This window comes from Phlebotomus papatasi, chromosome 1 (genome assembly GCF_024763615.1).
Source record: "Phlebotomus papatasi isolate M1 chromosome 1, Ppap_2.1, whole genome shotgun sequence".
Classification (NCBI taxonomy): Eukaryota; Metazoa; Arthropoda; class Insecta; order Diptera; family Psychodidae; genus Phlebotomus; species Phlebotomus papatasi.
Genome location: NC_077222.1, coordinates 87,129,143 through 87,150,207, shown reverse-complemented (window position 1 = coordinate 87,150,207; position 21,065 = coordinate 87,129,143). Strand labels below are relative to the sequence as shown.

Here is a 21,065-nt window from a genome sequence, read left to right as displayed (position 1 = left end):
AAATGTCTAGAAAAAATTTAAAATTCAGGAGGTTTATCCTCTTCTATATTTCAACAACTGAGTGTGGCAGAAAATTGCTGATCAGTTGATTGAATTTTAGTCAAAAATTACTTTCTTGTAGAAAATCTCCTGTATGCTGTATTGGGAAATGTCAAGATTTTATCAATAACACAATTTCATGAAATAACAGATATTTGATGATTCATATTTTGAGAGTAAATTGACCAATATGAATTTAGGAAAAAGGCAGTAGAAATGGCTACATCAGTGTAAAGAGAATGAAGAATATATCTTAAAGCCCCATATAGATACAGGCTGATCTCTGAGAATATTTAGCCTGTAAAATTTAGCAATTATTACCGACCAAACTATTATATCATTTTGACCAAACTATCATACATTTAGAATGTAGGATCATTTGTTTAAGGGGTTTGAGGGGTTTGAGGTCCTGCATAAATTTCCTTTACCGCCAAATTTTACAGGCTAAATATTCTTAAGGATTAGTCTGAGGAATAATGACAGTGCAGTGGTGGTATTGCAATCTTTCTTATATTAAATTTAAGGTTGTCTCCATCCAATATTTTCTACCGGGTGAAATTAGATTTCGCGAGTATTGAATCAGGATTAGGGATCTTTCCGACAAAGAACAGAAGTTCTTATCAACGGACATACGAGATTTTGTTAGCCTTCTGTACTTAAAAACTATTATCATTATAGATAATTATTAGCTGTGATAAGTCCAGCAAGCTTATGGTGGCTAAGACCCTTTGCAGGTAAATTCGAAAAGCTTCCAACTCCAAATGCTTTCAAATTCTATTGTGATTTACTCGACCAAGGTTTTTACCTCTAAAATTCAACTAGGCTTTAAAAAACAATTTCAGATTGCATATCTGGCTTATCATCTTATTGAAAATTGACACTGCCTTATTTTCCATATATTGCATTTACTGTATAGATGGAACTTTCACGATTTTTCTAAAAATATTAGCAAAAAAGTAACATTTTTGCATAGTAAGCGTCAGTGATATCCAAAGCTGTCAAAACCGACTGTTCAGACATCTTCATAAAGTCAAAATACAAGATAATATAATGTAGAGCGTACAGCCTATTCAACACATGTCAACCCAGTTAACGGTCGTAACTCACCAATCATAATCCTTTATTCCTTTAACACATCCAACCCCTACCATCATAGGTGCTTATAAGGTTGCTTTGGGTCTCTTACTGTTAAGTAACTCATCTTAGTTTTTAGTGAATGAGCATCAGTCGCTGTGGACGGTTCACCTTCATGTAGTGAAAAATGGGTGGCACCTTTAATTCACAAATTGCCAATCTATTAATTTTTAATTTTATTTAGGTGAGCTTCTAATACAAGTAATTGGACCAAGACTAGTAATTGGTTTAGGTAACCAATTACTGGTCTTGGCCTGACTCAGGACCCGTCGCCACTCGAACCTGTCCATCAGGGCTTACAATAACCAAATATTTGGTCACTAAATTTTTAGTCCCAAAATTTTAATGATCAAATATTTGCCAAAAAATTTGTTGGCCAAATATTTTGTCACTCTATTTGATGGCAAAATATACCTGTCCTAAAAATGTATGACCAAATATTTGGTCACCCAAATTTTTGGGAAAATACCTGGTCATCAAAATTTTGGGAATCAAAAATTTACTGACCAAATATTTTACCATCTAAATTTAGGGAATTTTTTGATTTCCCAAATCTTGTTGATCAGATATTTGCCCAAACATTTTGACAGCCAAATATTTAGTCACTAAATTTTGATTCCCAAAATTTTGATGACCAAATATTAGTGCTGAGACTTTGATGACCAAATATGTGGTCACTTAATTTTTGATTCCTAAAATTTTGATGACCAAAAGCGTTTGTCCAATTCAATGACCAAATACAGATGGTTCCGGGATTATGTACTTGATGGGATTATGCACACACAATTATTCATGTTTGCCTATTTATGGAGCCAATTTATGAAACCATCTTTGGGAATGCGCCTTAACAGTGACGAGGGTAGCAAAGAGGCAATGGTGATGGGGCCACCTGAACAGCTCTTTTAAATATTTTATAGTACGTTTTTTAGCTCATAAACACACTTAATTCTATCCATCTGGCCCCTTTAATATTGCAAATAATATTTAGGGGGGTAGGTAGAGACCGTTGCTTCTCCTAAACGAGTTCAAAAACTTAAAAAAAAAGTATAAAAACAAAAATATTTCAAGAACATTGAGATTTAGCCGACCTTAAGAATATTTTCACCAAATGTGCTTTTACTGTTTTAAAATGTCTTTTGTTGGATCTTATGAGCTCTCCAATTTAATAAGTAATAAGTCTCTCCAGCTAGTAATAAGAGCTCTTCAAAGTAATAAGTCCAAAATAATTTAATTTGGATTAAAAGTCGACAAAAGACAAAAATGTATGAAATATATTAAAAAATTTTTGCAAAATCTAATTTTTAAAATTTTCAAAATGGGCTTTTAAGAGAATTTTGAGGACTTTTTTGTTCTATTACGATTTTTCTCAATGCTACAATGCGATCTCTGAAGAAGCTCTTCGGATCGTAAAGAGCCTTTTCCTTTGATAAAATTCTCAGTATTTTCATCAAATAAAAATCTTATGGTTTTTTTATTAGCAAGTTTTCGGCTTACGAAATCGAATTTAAATTTAATTTTTAATTTTAAATACATAACAAAGAACATTTCTCATCTTTATCGGGATTTCCATCCAAAAAAGTCTATTTTTGAAATGTTTCAAACGTTTTGAGAATTTTTTGTAGAAGTGTTCTCGTCTTTACAAATAGTTTGAGATAATAAAAAGCGATAAATTAATAGTTTTATGATGAATTTTAAATGGAAAGCTTGTTAAAATCTTCCTAAAAAAAAGAAAAGCTGAAGCTGCTTTTGATCACAATTCCCTAAAACAAAAAGATAAGCTAATATTTGCTTTTAAAAAACTATTTGAGGACTGGTTATGAGCTATTTAAACCACTTAACCATCCAGTAGTTACCAATTGTCAAGGCACGCATCGAAAACACACTTTTACTGCATTTAAATTTACATTTACTGGCGTTTTAAATTTACTTTCAGTAGAAATGTCAGTAAGATTGGAACTAAGTGGACAAAATCAATTTTAAATAAATAGAAGCTTTGGAAACGCAGTAAATGTGATTTTTGTGATGACCGTCTTGAGACGGTCTTATGCCCTAAATACATTTATGACTTAAGCCGACAGACTACTTAGTGGAAAATTATGGAACTCTATAGTTTAATCATTATTTCGAATACAATTACGCTCAGCCGTCTCTCGGTTAATCCTGATGTCTGTCGAGGCCCTTACTTGATAGAGGGTTAAAATCATCAAAATCGGATTAAAACGGCCGGACGAACGGACGGAAACGGTTTTTAGCCATCCACATATTCGTGATGAGGAAGTGGCCAAACATATTCTGGCACAGTTTGGGTCCTGGAGCACATGAGATTATGTTAGGATTGTAGTAGGTGAGATTGTTAAGAATCTCACCTAATAACATTTATGCCGATAAAGAGTACAAAAGCTTTTTGGTCTAGAGAATATCATTTTGGGACATTAATACTCGAAAGCTTAAAATACAATTTCCTCTAATAAAAATCTACTCAGATCCATGAGAACGTTTTTGTACTCCTTTGTCTAAATCCGTCAAAATCGGTGCGGAAATGGAATTAAAAACAAGAGTTTCCTCGAAAAAGAATTCATAAGTGAATTTTGTTTTTCTTTAACGTGCTCTTAAGGATTGTATTGATTTTTAAATAAGCTCAAATTAATAAAAATTGAACTTATTTTAGAAAATTGTTGGAAAAATAGCTAAAACTCTTTCTTTCTCATTTTTCGAGCACTGTATTTGTACAAATATGTGTTTGATATTCAAAAATTTCTCTATACTCTCACGTCGTTCCATCTGTGAAGACTCTATAATGCTTTGCAGATATTTAGGAGAAGTTTTAAAATTTTAACATTTAAAATTGCAAAATGATTCATGCAATAACTGTGTTATAACAAATTTCTTTGCACTAAAATTGATGGAGTGATAAATAATGTTTGCAAATTATCTGAAGCGTTAAAAATGCATATATGAATTTTTCTTTAATCACAATGAGGATGAATGACATAATTATGGTGAGAATTATTTATTTTGAACAGAAATTGGTCTTTCCTTGATTAGTCAATTCGTACGACTAACTTTTTATATAATTTTTCTGCGCTGAAATCTTCCTAAAATAAAATTGATAAGAGGATTGATTGGAAATGAGAGTGTGATAAATAAGGTGTATGTATATGGGTTTTTGAGATAAAGTGAAAGTACCCCTTATATCATCTTTGTTTTCATTCATTACTTATTGCTTTGGACAACAGAAATTGTCCACAAACAAAAATCGTGGAAGTTTTCTTTTTCGCGCAATGTATGTACTTTTATTATTACCTCATCATGCATGAAATTCTTAAACACATTCACTTTTAGTTGTATTTTTGACCATCAAATGTTGAATGAAAAATACCACAGGGATTTTTGTCTAAAGCATTGTTAAGCTTTTTTTTTGTATGTGCTTTATGTATGAGCTTTTTCAATGGTTCTCCCCTCGAGAGCCCACCGTTAAGGCATGATCACCAATCTTGAAGGTGTTTCGACGATCGCCCCACGAACGATCATATTTTTTCCAACACTTTAACTCAGTCTTTTAGCTAAGAGTGACTTTAGTTCACAGAGATATGCGATCGGTGACGGTAACGTAGCTTATTGCAGAAATTACCTGCGACGTCTTGTATTATTTTTTTTTAAAGAACGCTGTAGTTTTAAGTACGTTTCGGATTAACACCTTTTTTGTTGGATTTAATATTGTGACAATACAGTGAACTTTCTTTACTGCCTTTTTGTTGGTTTTATGTGACTGTGTATACAAGAAAAAAATAATTAGGTAGAGTTTTACGTAATTTAATTTAACATTACAACGAATAACATTAATGTGTCAACAGTTATTTAATAAAAAATTACTATATCTCTGCATCCAATAGTCCTTGACCGAGACATCAAAATGCAATATATTGTTGCAATAATTTTAGTATTTTCTTTAAATGAAATGTTTACAAAATGTTTTGTCGTGATTGCATGCCAAAAGTTCATTTGAAGCAACACTTCTCATTAATAAATAAAATGTTTTATTAAGAGAAGAGGTAAAACTGGTCAAAAGCGTATAAACAATTCACTTCCACCCAAGGTGCCTCTTGGTCGGATGCTATTTCTTAAGTGGAACAAGTGAACTTGCGTCAGTCTCGTTAAAAAGCTGCTGCTTAAGCTTTTAAGAAGTTGCTTCAAATGGAAATTCACGAGAGAAGAAGATTTACTTTAATTCATCTATTGCAATTTTTCCGAGTTGTTATGTTGTTTTCCAATGTGGTTTTTTTCATTGATTAATGTAAATTACTGTATACTATAAAGCTGTGCATTACCTCACGTTGGAATCGGTTTTTTTTCTTTAATCACTGCGAACTCTTCTTAGAATTGCTAGGTTCAATTACCACGCTATTGATTAACCTTTTGTTAATTTTCGATACCTTGTATTAAATGTCCATGTATCTACTTTCAATTTGTGCAATCATTTAGCTTTTTGTGCATTATATCATTCCTAAAAATTATTTTGTAATTTTTTTCTTCATTCAGCCATAATTCAGTGTCTGTTTTTTTTTCGAAACTTGCCTAAAAATCTTCAAAGCAAAAAACAATTATCCAAGTTTATTCTCTTCGCTTTTCCAGAAAAAAAACTTAATAATTTATTTCATACAAAAACTATCTCATTTTCAAGATCATACATCAGGAAAATTATCTAATATAAAAATCAATTGGAGTTTTTGACCTTAAGGTCTTGTAATCACCGTTGCGATAATTAAGATATATTGTGATTAGATACATATTTCATAATATTCAACATCAAATATTGGCACACATGTCGATGCACTTTTCTCGGAGCGACAGCAAAAGTGGTTAAATATGGAGATTGTTGAACTATTTGGTTCCATTTTCACTTTCCGCTTCTTGTGGAACTTGTTCACAGCAATGTCGGTCACCAGAATCTCTTGCGGCCGGTTATTAAAGATTTAAAACACATACACAAACTCATAATATTGCATAACATTTGTAGTCAACAATTTATTCATTCGTGAAAAAAAACTCTGCGAGGAAGAAAAAAATTGTCAATGGAAAAGATATAAAAGTCTGCGTGCCAATAAAACGGAATGGATGACATTGAATTGAGATGATTGCATCACTGCATTGAAGAAATTTCTTCCAAATTCTTCAAAGTAATTTCATCAGCTGTTCAGGCATAATGATAGAGAAAAGTGAAATTTAATGTATAGGTTTATTAATTTAATATATCAAAATGTATTATTTGTTTATTTTTATTGCACATGGGTCAATATCAAAATTAATGATTTTAATAGACTTATGGATTTTTTGGGAAATAATGGCTTGGCACCATTGCATAGAAAATTTAAATATTATTTAAGCTCTTTAACCATGATTACACCAAAGAAGGATCAGCGAATTTGATCAACATGGATTTCGTTCCAAGAGGTTTTATATGACTCAATTGATTCAATATGGAGTGATTTTGAATAACTGTGTTATCACACTTGAACATTAAAATTTTAATATGATTCACATTAATTGTCGCAAATGAGAGTCCAAATGTGTAATTTGTGTGTATGAATCATTTTATATTCAAAATTTGATCTATTTGTTGATAAAAAGGTAGACTTGGCCCGCAAAATTTGATAAAATTGATTTATAGCATTAATGCGAAAAATTAATGCGATTTTCTCTTTAATTTTTTAATGTGAAAAATATTTATGCTTTAAGTAAATTTAAACTTATTTTTGCAGGCCAAGTCCACTTCTTTATCAATAAATAGATAAACCCCAAATATTAAGTGACCCAAAGCACAAATAACATATTTGGACGCTCACAAGCATAACGCCGTAAGTCTTGCACAAAAATTAGCAGAATGTTCAATAAAGCGAATGGTAAAGGAAAGGGCGGAAAGGCAAATGTGTGTGATTTAAATCGAATTAACCCTTCATTAAGGGTAATTTGGGTATCGAAGACCGAAAAACAGCATATAATTTTCTATTTTTCTGTTTTTCAACATAAAAAACTCGATCCGAGTCAAAATCCCGAAAGCCAAAATCCCAAATGAGTCATAATGCCGAAAAGTCAAAACTCCAAAAAAGTAAAAATCCCGAAGAGCTAAAATCCCGAAAATCCAAAATCCAGTACGGGAAAGTGCCCATGCTTTGGACGGTTCTAAGCTTCATAATGATTAAATTTTTTCTATGATTCTGATTAAATTTGACTCCGCAATATATTTTAAAGACAGGACACTTTCCTCTACTTTTTTAAAATGTGGGTGCGATTAGTCATATTTATTAAAAAAAAACATAGGGAAAAATTAGTCATTATGATCATTATAAAGCTTGGGAACGTGCAAAGCATGGGCACTTTCCCTATTTTGAAAAATGGCATTCCATTCATAAATTCATAAATTATTCCTTTTCAAGATTTTAGTTTTCGAGATTTTGACTTTTCGGATTTTGGCTTTTCGAAATTTTGGTTTTTCGGGATTTTGTTTTTTCGGGATTCTGGCTCATTCGGGATTTTGTTATTTTCTTTACAACTTCCATAATAAACAGAGAAAATGACATATAAAATGAACTCATTCTTCAAATTTAGGGCACTCTACCACTACAGTTATGAAAATTGTGGCGATGTGAATTTTGCTGTAATTTTTCAGCTATCGTGTATTTAACTTTTAATATCAATAAAAAAAATAAGATATCTTTCTAACATATATATTAAGTCTTCTTCGCAAAATTGTTAATTTATTTATGTGTTAAACATCTTATTAATAGTTGATCAAAATTCGATCACCAGTTGATCAATTTTTTTACAGTTAATAGCTATAATTCAGGCGAGATAGAATTTGAGTGAATAATTTATATACTGGCAGTACAAATAAGACACAAAAATACTTGTTATCATGAAATATAGTATATTTACTGATTGCAATTGGTCAGCAATAGCAGGAATATCATTTGGGGCCAAAGCTTAGTACGCCACTCGATTCAATGGAATGATTTAGTTAAAGAATTACAGAAGATACGAAGATCAACAGATGATCAACTTTTGATCATCGTTTGATCAACTGTTGGTCGATTAACAAGTGATCAACTTTCGATCAACTGATGGTAGAAAAAGCAGGTGTGAACACCTGACTAACTTAAGTATCATGGAATTTTTTTAGAGACAGCAGGTGGAATCTTTTGACCAACTCTAGTATCATGGATATATTCAATAAAATTGACAACAAAATCACAGATGATCTGGAATTTTTTCGAGAATACAATAATAATAATAATATATTACTCATAATTATTTTGTCAAATAGAAACGAAGTTGTTAACTATAATCAATTGTTGAACATTTTATTGGTTCTTAAGAATTTTCTTTTGCTTAATTGCTATCAGCAAGTGATTATTTAGTTGATTTTTATATTTGATAATTTAGTCGATAAATTTTATACACAATTTTATCATTAAGTTGGTTTCGATATTTATTGATCAACACTTGATAGAAATGTATAGGCTAAGTCTTACATCTGAAGCCCGTATAAGAGATCGGGAGTTTCAATTCAGCATTAGCTGAAAAATGAAAAATGTCTTGAGATTTGCAAATTACAATTAAATCTAAATGATCAAGGATTTAGGATTAGAGCATTGGCATTCATTGGATGGGATCTGAAATTAAATTCCTGGGTGTTTCTGTTTAAGAATTTTCCATTTTTCTGTGTCTAAGAATATGTTCGAATTTTTTGAATAAACAAAATCCCAATAAAAGAAAAAAAAACAAAAACAGAAGACCCTGCTCTGCTGACACTGTACTGCTTTATTTGGGGCAAGATGAATCGGATTTTCGATTAATTTTTCCGAATTTATAACAAAAAAATTAAATTTAATTGTTAAATAACATTGTCGAATTCCCCTCCTGTAGGGAACTTCTGTAATTTTCGTGGCATTTTCACGCGTGAGTTCGAAACCTGACAGTGCCAATCTAGCTTTTTTTTGTCATATCATATGAGTTCGAAAATTCAATTCACTGATTTTTTAATGAAATCCCTTTACTTGATGATTTTATGAAAATACAGTACGTCTTGGTTGATTTGTTTAACAAAATTCATTGTCATTTTAATTGCCAGAAATCTCAAATATGTGACTTCTGACAATGCCATATGTGAGCTAAAATGGCAATGTCACGGCTACAGAAACGCATTTTCGAAAAACGCTCTCCTAAGATTCGAACCCAATTTGTCATATGGCATTGCCAGAGCGTTACAGAATTCTCCTTGTGAAGGGGAATTCTGTAATTTTCGTGGCATTGTCACGCGTAAGTTCGAAATGTGACAATGCCATTCGAGCTTTTTTTTCTTATCATATGAGTTAGAAAATGCATTTCATTGATTTTTTTAATGAAATCCCTTTACTTTATGATAAATTTTATGCAAATACAGTCTGTCTTGATTGATTTGTTTAACAAAATTCATTGTCATTTGAATTGCCAAAAATCTCAAGTATGTGACTTCTGACAATACCACGTGAGCTCAAATGGCAATGTCACAGCTACAGAATCGCATTTTCGAAAAAGCTCTTCTGAGATTCAAACCCGATTTGTCATATGGCATTGCCAGAGCGTGACAGAATTCCCCTCCAGGAAGCTCACCTGGCAATGTTAGAAGTCACATATTTGAGATTTCTGGCAATTAAAATGACAATGAATTTTGTTAAACAAATCAACCAAGACGTACTGAATTTTCATAAAATCATCAAGTAAAGGGATTTCATTAGAAAATCAGTGAATTGCATTTTCGTACTTATATGATATGACAAAAAAAAAGCTCAATTGGCATTCTAAGGTTTCGAACTCATGCGTGACAATGCCACGAAAATTACAGAATTCCCCTTCTGGACTCCCATATTATCTTTTTTGCAAAAAGAATTGAAACGGACTACAACAGCTGAGATTGTAAAGAAACTCAGTTAAAATTATTTGAGTTATTTTTAATCGAAATTAAATATGGTCTTTGTGCGATTTCTCTTAAACCTTTAAGGACGATTGGGTCAACGGTGACCCAAAAATGAAACTTTTTCTACGGCCTTCTAAAGTTGCGTTTTGCTTTAAAAAGTCAGAAAAAGTGATTTTTTTATTACCCTAGATTTTTGACCCTCTCGTGCTTAAAGGATTAAAGAGCATAGAATGGGTGTGGTTTATAATTTCTAGAGTTTTAAGAGGGCAAATTCATGAACGTATGCTGCTACGAGAGAAAAAGAAAACCATTAAGACAAGTTCTACGAGTATTTTTTCGTGGTCCTGATCCTGAATATCTCCTGGATTCTCATGAATCTGAAATAGTGACGATATCTCAAATTTCAAATTTAGATTCTGCTGAAAATTACACCTATTGCATCCTATACTATTTTAGAGAAAATTTTAATTAGTTACTGTTGCCGTTTTGCGAAGTTAAGTTGATCTCTCTTTTCGAAGGAGAAAAGTGTCTCGGATTAAGGGGAAATGGTGTGATGTACGAGATAAGTAATACTGATTTTTTAAAAAAAAAATAAAGATAGTTTTTCGTTTTAATTTTTTTAGTCGCCATGAAGAGGATCGTGGGATTACTGTTAATAGTCATTCATTGTCTTAGTCTGGCTTTTGGTCAAGTAGAGGAAGTTATGGATATCTTTAGTGATTGCCGAAAGTCTGCACCGGACTTTGATGAGTGCATCAAGAGAGCATTCAATGATCTTCGTCCTCTGTTTCCTGTTGGAATACCCGAACTCAATGTGGCTCCCTTTGATCCTCATCGATCGCCATACGTTGAACAGAGAAGAGGTGATGCTAGGGGTCTTGGGGGCTTCCGGCTGATCCTGACCAATGTCTCTGAGCACGGATGGACAAATTCAGAAGTGACCAAGTACAGCACTGATGCACAGAACAATCGTATCGTTTATTCCCAGTTCTTCCCGGAAAAGAGTTTGGATGGCCACTACATGTTCAAGGCTCAGGCTCTGGGAACGCCCACGAGTACCAAGGGAGTGTGGAACTTGACTCTGTATAACTACAGTCAGACAACGAGCGTCACGCGAATTGGCGGGCCAGGAGGACTTCTCAAAGTCAGAGTGGAAATTGATAAAATTGGCGATATGTCGATGCACATTTCTAATTTCTTCGGAGGAAGACCGGTTTTAGGTGAGAGATGCTACGTTTTTTTTGAATTTCATTAAATTATGAAATGGTAATCTTATTAACTTTTTTTTAACGGGGTATTATGGAGATAGAGCAGAATCACCTTGCTTTCAAAAATTTTTTATTAGACAATGTTGCAATAAACTGTCCATCTGGATGTTCTCAAGTTAATTTTATGTAAATTTAAAAGAGAAAAAAATTGGAAATTGTGCAATAATCAAATTAATTAATACTTTTTCTTTTAATTTTATTCAAAAAACAAAAAAAATGTGTGCAAGACTGGTTATATTTCTATTTTAAATAAAATTTAGAACGTGTAGAGTAGATAGAACTTTAAAATCCGGTTGGATGTCTTTTCCAAATTAATGAAAATGCAGAAAAACTTGTTGAAAGTGTTACAAGCAACGCCTTTGCAATTTTCTTGGAAATAATTATTCGAATGGAATTTTATCTCCTTCCAGAAAATATTGCCGATGTTGTGATTAATTCAATGTGGCAAACGGGATTTCCATTCATCAAACCACTGATTAATGATCTTGTCAGGTAAAATATAATTAAATTTATTTAATTTTAATGAATATTTTAAATAAAAATTTTCATTGAATTTTTCAGCACTGCATTTACTGATATATTTAATGAATCATTCCGACATTTCCCTTTAGACAGATTCATCAAAGACTAACTCTGTCTGATAAGTGATATCATTGTTTTTTTTGTAAATAAAATAGGATTTTTTTAATACTTTTTCATAATTTGGTCATTTTATTTGAATTTGGTGGAGTTTTGGGCTCTGGGCACGAGAGGCGCCACTTGGATCTGATGATTTCGAAGTGATTTTCGAAAATGGATGACCGTCAAAAAATATTTGTAAACATTGCGAAATTCAATTACGCTTCAAAATTTTAAGTGATTTATCTATTTTTGGAGAATTTTACGGGATAATTTTTGCATTTAATCGGTCGAGGGTATACAGTGGAAGATGGAGGTTGAATTCAACAAGAGTGACATTGTGTTTCCTGAGAAGAAATACGAATGTATGTCGGTGGAGTATTTTTAGGTTAGGACATGCTTCTTGGTTTGTTTTTTTCACTCAAATTCGCGATTTTTGGGGCTTTTTTTAGATTTAGACCACACTGCTGATGTCCAGTGAGTTTTCAGAGGTGGGGAGGAGGTTAATTGTGTGATTTATGGGGTATTTCTTTGCCAGGCTGCATGCATGGGGCTCTTCCCTGAAGGAGGCTTTCGAGCAGTGCGGCATTGCAATGAATGGGTACATGACGGATCTGGAGACAGTCAATGTGGACAAGTGCTTCAAAATAGAAGCCCAGGGAGATGATCTTGAGGGTCTGCTCTTTCGCTTCCTCGATGAATTGCTCTTTCTCTTCTGCGCTGAACCATTTCTAATTGCCCGGAAGGTGGAAATCACAAAGTTTGACTTGGACACTTTTTCAGTCGAGTGCCTCTGCTACGGGGAACCCTTTGATCTCCAGCGTCACCCTCAGGGAACAGAAGTGAAAGCTATAACATATTCTGCCATGCAGATCAATCAAGACTCTGTTAAGAATTACTACGAAGTATTTGTTATAATTGATATCTAAAGCTCTTTAGGTAGAAAAAAAATCAAATTTTTATTCTTCTCTTTGTGTCTCTTTTCAACTTTAAAACGGGTTCTGTTAAATTGCCAGCATCGGCAGCATTCAGGGCACCTCAGCCATTGGTATTTTTTCTTCCATTGATGCTCTGTATGCAGCATCTGAAAGAGGGTGATGGATTTAAATTGGGTCAGCTACGCATCCTATAAATTTTCGGCAGGAATAAAAGAAAAATCACCAATACCAAGGACTCAAAGGCGCTGCAAAAAAAAAGCGAATAAAAGGAGAGAAGCAACTGGGAAAGATTCAAGCTGGCATCTTTGTTCCCTTCTTTCACAATCTACCCTGCGTTTGCCTCATAAATTTCGATGCAAAGGGCTCCTTTTCTCATTTCAGGTGTGATTCCTTCTAATCACACCTATTGTAATCCTCGGATTTTCTCAAAGTGCTCAGATCGAGCTGAAATTCACAGGGTGTATGTTTTGAACATCCCTGATGCCGAAAATCATAAGCCGGCAATTTCGGGTCCGGCCGACCGTCCGTCTGGCCGTCCATAGTACGCAATATCTCTGGTTTGGAAAGAGATATCGTCAGTTAAATCAGCATTTGTCGTAACTTTATTTTTGCGATTTTGAGATATACACATATTTAGGAATCGGCGTAATTTTGTTTATTGAAAGCACTTGAGGAAAAGAAACTTTTATAAGCTTAATAAAAATTATTTTAAACAAAAATTATCGTAAGTGCCCTTAATTAAGAAAATTTTATCAGAATTTGTCGTAACTTCCATTTTTGGGGAAGTTGCGACAAATTTATACACAAAATTTTCAGTAATAAGCATTTGTTGTAACTTCTTTTACTCGTTTGCGTTTCTTGTAATTTGCAGCAAAAATGTAATATTTCTCAATAAAACGTTCACAAACTCTTCCAAATATCCACAGACATTGCGAATAGTGTAACATGAAATCATTTAAATTTTAAATTCAATATTTGCGAGAAAAAAGTGAAAAATCCCTACCCATCTGTCATTAATTCAAAACAAAACAAGTGACGTGGCACACAAAATTTATTCAATAAAACTTAGGAAATAAAAGCTTTTAGGTAGAGGGATAACAGTATTATTGACTAATTTAGTCAAATAAAGACGCTTATTATCACTAGAATAAATCAAATTGATATAATGCATTTTAGAAAATTGTCGTAACTTCCAGAATCTCCATACATTGGAAGTTACGGCTTTATAAACGATGGAAGTTACGATAAAATATTATTGTGCTCTAACATATATTTCAATATTTCAGCTTTTAAATAATTTTATAAAGATTTTCTCGAGTTGACTTACAGTTTATTAATGCCACTTTTATTATTTTGACTCAAAAGTTTCGCATTTTTAAGAAAAATGCTGAACTGAAAACTTCGTCTCCTGAAAAGTTGTCAAAAGGAAGTTACGACAAATGCTGATTTAACTGACGATATCTTCATAATTTTTTTAAAAATATATCTACGCGCGCATACGACGATTTCTGTGCTATTAGTTTTTTGAAAAACCGGTTAAAAATCACGTTTTGTAGTTTATCTCGAAAAGCATGCAATTTTAAAAATTTTATGTTTATGTTGTAGCCCATAAAATTAAACCAATTTAAAAAAATATTTAAGACTTTCGTCGAGCAGTTCTCGAGATATTTCACTTTAAAGATTTCAATTTTAAGAAAATTTGCTTGGCGGGGAAAAAGCGGGAGAAGCGGCGACGGACACGCTTTTCCCATACACTCAATCCCGGGATCATGCACATTTTTGGGATAGAAAAAAACGCGCGAAATGGCATTAAGCATCAAGAAAATTTGCATACCTGCAGGGGATTTCTTTTGTATAATCGACCGTAGAACGAATTTCGCGCGGAGTAAAAGTAATTCAAACAAAAAGATTCAACTGTTTAATAGAAATGCATTAACAAACAGCACTTTTTGGCCAGAGTTCTTCAATAAATGGTTGGAATATTTAAAAAATTTACACTAATAAAAGAAATTAAAGTTTTATTCTGAAAAAGTAGCAAAATGTTTTCAAATTTCGCTCGTCGCAAAATACAGTAGACTCTCTCAAATTCGGGCATTTCGTGGATTTGCGCGGAGTCCGAAAATTTCCGCGTATTTTTGCAGGGCACTATTTTTTTCGCGGATTTTTGCGTGACGAGTTTTTTCGCGGATTTTCACGGGGCGTGTATTTTTTCGCGGACTTTCGCTGGTCGCATATTTCTTCGTGGATTTTCGCGAGGTGCGTATTTTTTCGCGGATTTTAGCGGGGTGTGTATTTTTTCGCGGATTTTTGCGTGACGAGTTTTTTCGCGGATTTTCCCGGGCGCGAATTTTTTGCGGATTTACGCGGGGCTCGAATTTTTTCGCGGATTTTTGCGGGTCGCGAATTTTTTCGCGGATTTTCGCGGGCGCGTATTTTTCGTGGGTAATGAATATCTTCGCGGATTCTCACGGGCCGCTGACAGAGTTTCTAAACGGATGTAAAGTTTGAAGCCTCTATCTCTCATACTTTCCGAGAAAATCGAGTTTAACACTTAAAAACCCGAGCCAAAAAATCACATAAAATACCAAACTGGCATAAAATGCCAACGCTGATATTATCAACAAAAAGCGTTTTTTCAATAGTTTTTTTCATTCCGTAAGACTTCTACAGCAGTTCTAGGACTCATAAATTCATTTTCCTATAAATATTTTCATGGGATTTTTGTATAAGTTTTCAGAAAATTGACAAAAAATGCAAAGGTGAATTTTTACAAATTTTCGTGGCAAAAAGCCAATTTCCATTGTATTTCCTTTTTCTTAGCATTTTGGCAAAGATTTTATGACTCATATCAATATACTTTCCTATAAAATTTTCAAATTCTCATATATAATTTGCGCTTTTTTTTTAAGAAAAGTATGTTCAACAGAAATTCGAGAAAGAAAACAATGCATAAATTGAATTTTCACCTTATTTTTCTCTACAGTACCACTTTATAACAAATCTAAGTCTTATATTACTTAATTTTTAAAAATTATTTTAACATTTTCACGTTTTTTTTTAAACTATTTTTTCGAATCGTGATAAAACTCAAAAAATGTTAACATTTTTTAGGTTATTTGGTATAAGCCATTCAAAAGGTGGCATTTTACGCCAATTTGGTATTCTACGCCCGTTTTTTGTTTTATTCCCTATTTTTTAAATAATAGAAAAGTTATCAATTTTTTTCACTAAACGAAAGCTAATTAAATTCTCTATACATTCGTGTTATCATTTTAGCATAATATTTAATAGAATTCCTACTATGATGCTCTAAACTTGAAATTGAGTAAAATGCCACTTTGGGTTTCAAAGTGTTAAAGATTGCCAGACATTTTCATGTATTTCTCATCGATTTTTTTTCATTTTCAAGTGAAATTTTGCACATATCAAGTCTGAAAGAGGCTCTAAATGGATGTAAAGTTTGAGGCCTCTATCTCTCATAGTTTCCGAGATAATCAACTTTAAAGATTTTCAGACACTTTTATGCATTTCTCATCCAATTTTTTTTCATTTTGAAGTGAAATTTTGCACATATCAAGTCTGAAAGAGGCTCTTAATGGATGTAAAGTTTAAGGCCTCTATCTCTCATAGTTTCCGAGAAAATCAACTTTAAAGTTTTTCAGATACTTTCATGCATTTCTCATCCAATTTTTTTCAATCCTTTAAGAATTATTAAACGGAATTTGCATTATTTATGTATAAATATCATTCGAGTTTGCCACAATCGAAATTTGCAACGAAAGAATCATACCTCTATAAGCTGATCTAGGCTTATCACTAGTTTTTTATGCTTTTGATATCCTTAGGGGTTTATTTTGAGGAATTTACCCTCCTCTGAACAGGGAATTCAGGGAATTTCTCTTCACTGTGTGCGTAGAGAAAATTAATTGAGTTTTTTTCCATTGAAAATTAAGTTTTTCCACAAGAAATAAATTAATTTAATACAAAAAATTAATAAGGATGAATCAAAAAAGAAAAGGCGCCAAAAAAATCACAAAATTCATCATCATTTTCAGAGAGCAATTTCGATTGTCGAATTGCTCGAAAAGTCACCATAAACGCCATCTGTGGAGAAAATAATTGAGTGTTCACTTCACCAAATAAATCCATTTTCTACATTTGCGCGCAACTAGAGACAAGTTAACTTTGGGGCGTGAAGTTTCGTGGTGGCTCACGGGAGTATTTTAAGCTAAATCCCCCTGAAAATTGTGTTTCCCCATTGTCTAATTGTTGTATATTTAAATGTAATTGAAATTTTGTGAATAGGGGGTGGATTACTGCGTGTAAATTGGGTTGAAAATTGAAGCGACGCGATCAAATTTTTGCGGCCATAGCTGCCTCTCTACGCAGCACACACACACACACACGCCGCCATCGGGAGGAGGAAGAAGTGCGCTTTTTGGAAGCGGCAGACATTTTCTCGGGCCGCCGCGAAAAATTTTTCACTGGCCCCAAATTGGCCACTTTCCGGCTGATTTTTGTGGTGTTTGGCGTGGTGAACGTGGTTGGGAGTGTACTGGGGTGGTATTCGATGCTGGTGGTGGGTGTGAAAAAACGGGCGCGACGCTGAAAAAGAAGCCACGGAAAAAGCTCACGCTTTTTAGAGACTCCCGGACAAATGCTATTTCCCGGTGTCAGTGATTCATCGTGAAAATGCTGCCTTGCTGCCTGAGAGCCCGGAGATAGGATCAGCCAGTGTCGTATGTGAGTATTGAATATTTTTTCTTGATTTTGGGTTATGGGGCGTGGGGGGAGAAGAGGAGTCTCTGGGGAGATGGAGGCTTCTCCTTTGCCCGGAATTTGCGCCCACCAGGGTGAGGGCGAGAGTGAGAGAGAGAGTGGCAAATGGCGTTGTGCGTACGTAGGGCGGCGCACGGGGTTTTCCGGAGCATGGGAAATGCCGATGATTCTGCTACGCATTCCTGACGCGGCGCTGCGACGGACGCGGCCATGACGGACGGTGCGTGTGGCGTTCAGAGAGACGAAATGGTGTGCGTGCCCTATCCAATTGTATTGGTTTTGGCTTCTCCCCTGCGAAAATTCCCCAAAAAAAAAACCTTCCGCCCTTTCAAGGTGAAGACCACCCCATATTTCCGATTGTACCCGGGACCAGGCCGAGCTGTGCGTGAGAATGCGTGGTGCGAAGATGTGTTTCTCCTCCCGGAAGGGTCGTAGACACAGAACGCAGTGAGTGTGAGGAGGAAAAATGGATAAAAATGTGCTTAGAGCTTAGAGTGATGGTTTTTCTTCAAATGATTGAGGCGGCATGAGAGAGCCTACAAAATCATCTCTGTCTCTTGCTCTCGCTCTGCCTGGGCCCCCAAAGTACACCCAGAACTTAGTGTCTTCTCTCAAAAACCAGTCGCGCCAAATGGCTGAGCAAAAGTGACAACAAAGTGTCCGGAAGCTTTCGGTGCGTCAGTGTTCTCTCGCCAAATAACCTCAAAGTCCAATCGATCCATTTTTGCAGTCGAGCTACCCTCGAGGTTTTTTCTCTATCGCGGGGCTTGTCTTTCTCTTTAGTTCTTTGCGGGATATCTGGGGCGCTTTTGTGGCTTGTGCACTGTGAAGTTGATAAAGAGATTTTTAGTACTCCCGGCCGGGTTTTGTGCCCCCATTCAAATTGACGACTCGTGGGAGAGTTTGCTGAGTTTTCCGGTGAATCGGGTGAGTCTAACTTATTTCCCCGTCGTATTCCCGGACAGAAGGGCACGTTTTCCTTCCCAAAAATCCCTTAAAAAACGCATTTAGGAAATGGCCTCCAAGAAACCCTTACCCTTACCCTGCCTTAACCCGGTATTCCCTCAATGCCGGTAAGGCTTTTCCCCCCATGCAAGGGCCCTTAGCGTCTGTCTCTTTTTCTTCTCGATGGCACAAGAGCAACAAGATGAAAAAAAGCTAAACATTCTGATGGTGTAACCTCTTTCTGGGTATGTGTCTTCTCAATAATCATTCGGTTCTTCCAGACAAAGTCGCCATTTTATACACAAATGTGCGCAAATACAATTTTCATTTTAATGCTGTATTGGGCAATTTCTGTAATATTACCGCGCGCCAGAAGAGTGCCAAGTGGTGGTTCCGGGGAAATGAAAGTGAAGATGTTGATTTTTTTTTGTTGTCCTGGAACTGAATTTGGGCCAGGATATCTCAAGACAGATCTCTCTGTACGAATTTGAAGGTGGTGCAAGAGTTTTTTTTTCGGGAGGATAATTTGGCTGGCTTTCATTGGAAGTCAGCGGATTTTTTCCCAATCTTTCCACTCCCCCCAAATCCCCCAAATAGAACAAAGTCTCTCTGGCAAACATCCCAGGTACTTCAAAACTGGTTCCTTTTTTTCTCATCTTCCTTTTCCTTCCATTTAAACTCGGGGGTCCTAAATGAAAAATACCACAAGCCAGAAAGAGATAAAAGTGTGACCCATGTATTGAACTTCTTTGGGTGCCCCCTGATCGATCCTTTGGCGTAAAGAAGAGAAAATCCAGTCTTTCGTGTCTAGTTCATTGAAATACCACGATGGATATAAGAAAAAAAAGACAAGAGAATAAGCCGGTGTTGTCCAATATTATTATTGTATATGCCTTTGACTCTGTGTGTTGTTGGTAGCCCAAGCACGGAGAGTACTCTTTTTTGTGGACATTGGTGTGGTGGAGAGATAGAAGAGATGGAATAACACAGAGAGACATTTTAAAATACAGCGAAACCCCGAAGATAAAATAATAGAGGAGCAAGTGGAAAAAGAGGAATTTTTCTCATTTTAAAATGGGATAGTGTTCAAGTGTATGAAAGATTGAATTTCACATATTTTGGGGGTAAGGGAGAGAGATACAGAGAGCCCACAACAAGTCTCTCAAAGGCTGCAAGAGATAAAAAGAAGTTGACTATAGCACTTTTGGGTTGAAAACCAAAAGAACAAAAAGAAAAAACATTAAAGAGAGAACGAAGAGCACGCAAAAAGGCCGGGAATCTTGAGGAAAATGCCTGCTTTTTGGGATTCAAACAGGCATTTCAAGGGATGTGTGTATGTGATTGGAAAGATGTTGGAATTTTTTTTGGCGGTAGGAATTTCTTGTTAGAGAACTTGCCTCTATTCGAATAGGGGTTGAAAGGTGAAGAAAGGGTGCAGGAGAAAGTCTTTGATATTGCACGGGGAGTAAAGTTCACTTTTTGATTCGATATCTTTAGGGGGATATAGGATTGCATATACATTACAAATACCTAAAGCCCGTACTCACCGTCCTCACGGTGATCCTGAAACACATACAGCTCGTTAAAATTTTGCGGTAAAAAATCTACCCAAAGTATCAAAATAAGAGTTTAGAATCAAAAAATTAGAAGTTTTTTGCATAAATTATCTTTTCCTGACCCTCTACACTGAGAGAAATCCGAAAAAGTTAAAATTACACTCCGGAAATGTTTATTTTATCCTGCAGTTTTGATCCGAAATCGGTGTAAATATTATGCTTTTTAGGTGTATTGGGGGTTAAAGTTACCCTTCTTCATGTTAATTTTACCCTTAAAAAGATGTAAAATTAACATTAAAAAATGTTGATATATTTTTACAACTAAAAAGTGTTAAAGTTATAAGGAAAAAAAGTTATTCGCACCCTCTTTTTTCCCAGTGTTGGTATTATAGTCTTCAGTTAGTAGGGGTAAGTGGGGTAGGGTAAAATGAGGTAATTTGGAACCATTTACAATTTGGGACACTTGAGATTTTCTCATTGTTTCAGATGAGCAAAGAGAAAACAAAGACCGCAAAATTAGAAGGAAGAGATTTTCTCCATTTGAATCTCTAAAACAGTGAGAAAATCTCAAATGTCCCAAATTGTAAATAGTTCCAAATTACCTCATGTTACCCTACCTTTGAATTACGGCGCATTTATAATATTGCAATTTTCTTATTTTGAAATAGAACTGGGTTTTACTATGAATTAATTAAGCTCCACAATCCGTTCATGAAACTAAATTGCATTATGATAGGGTCTAGTTTCATTTAAAAAGGGGTGGGAAAGCGTTCCAGGCTTGCGAAGTGACTCAAACTTGTGACTTATAGGGGCTTCTCAGACCTAAGGCTTAGCT

The 21,065-nt window shown here is 34.6% G+C and overlaps 3 protein-coding genes across 5 annotated transcripts in view; all 3 read left to right on the top strand.

Annotated features, from left to right (window-relative positions):
• Positions 1-12,095, top strand: part of LOC129797949 (uncharacterized) — a 42,794-nt gene extending 30,699 nt beyond the window's left edge. Inside the window, exons 2-4 of the mRNA XM_055840844.1 lie at positions 10,750-11,346; positions 11,805-11,886; positions 11,956-12,095. Coding sequence (XP_055696819.1) covers positions 10,755-11,346; positions 11,805-11,886; positions 11,956-12,025 — 744 coding nt within the window. The 5' untranslated portion in view covers positions 10,750-10,754 and the 3' untranslated portion in view covers positions 12,026-12,095. The remainder of the gene's footprint in view (positions 1-10,749; positions 11,347-11,804; positions 11,887-11,955) is intronic.
• An 87-nt stretch (positions 12,096-12,182) lies between these two features.
• Positions 12,183-12,956, top strand: LOC129797945 (protein archease-like). Of its 2 annotated transcripts, XM_055840832.1 has the most exons (3): positions 12,183-12,377; positions 12,465-12,489; positions 12,551-12,956. In XM_055840832.1, exons 1-3 carry the CDS (start codon positions 12,323-12,325, stop codon positions 12,939-12,941), a joined length of 471 nt encoding a protein of 156 aa, XP_055696807.1. In that variant the 5' UTR covers positions 12,183-12,322; the 3' UTR covers positions 12,942-12,956. The 2 variants fall into 2 exon arrangements, with proteins under 2 accessions (XP_055696807.1, XP_055696808.1); XM_055840833.1 differs by lacking the exon at positions 12,465-12,489 and having other exon boundaries at positions 12,313-12,377.
• Positions 12,957-17,088: 4,132 nt separating this feature from the next.
• LOC129797944 (transcription factor E2F3) overlaps positions 17,089-21,065 on the top strand; it is a 36,379-nt gene continuing 32,402 nt past the window's right edge. The window contains exon 1 of one of the 2 annotated variants that reach the window (XM_055840830.1): positions 17,089-17,693. The gene's annotated coding sequence lies outside the window, so the exon portion shown is untranslated. Of the gene's footprint in view, positions 17,694-18,327; positions 18,657-21,065 lie in introns of those variants that run through there. The other variant, XM_055840831.1, reaches the window with a different exon arrangement.

Coding starts and splice junctions, on each gene's coding strand:
- LOC129797945 (XM_055840832.1), top strand. CDS start 12,323: ATGGAGGTTGAATTCAACAAGAGTGACATTGTGTTTCCTGAGAAGAAA. Junction 12,378..12,464: donor TCCTGAGAAGAAATACGAAT/GTATGTCGGTGG, acceptor GGCTTTTTTTAG/ATTTAGACCACACTGCTGAT. Junction 12,490..12,550: donor GACCACACTGCTGATGTCCA/GTGAGTTTTCAG, acceptor TTTCTTTGCCAG/GCTGCATGCATGGGGCTCTT.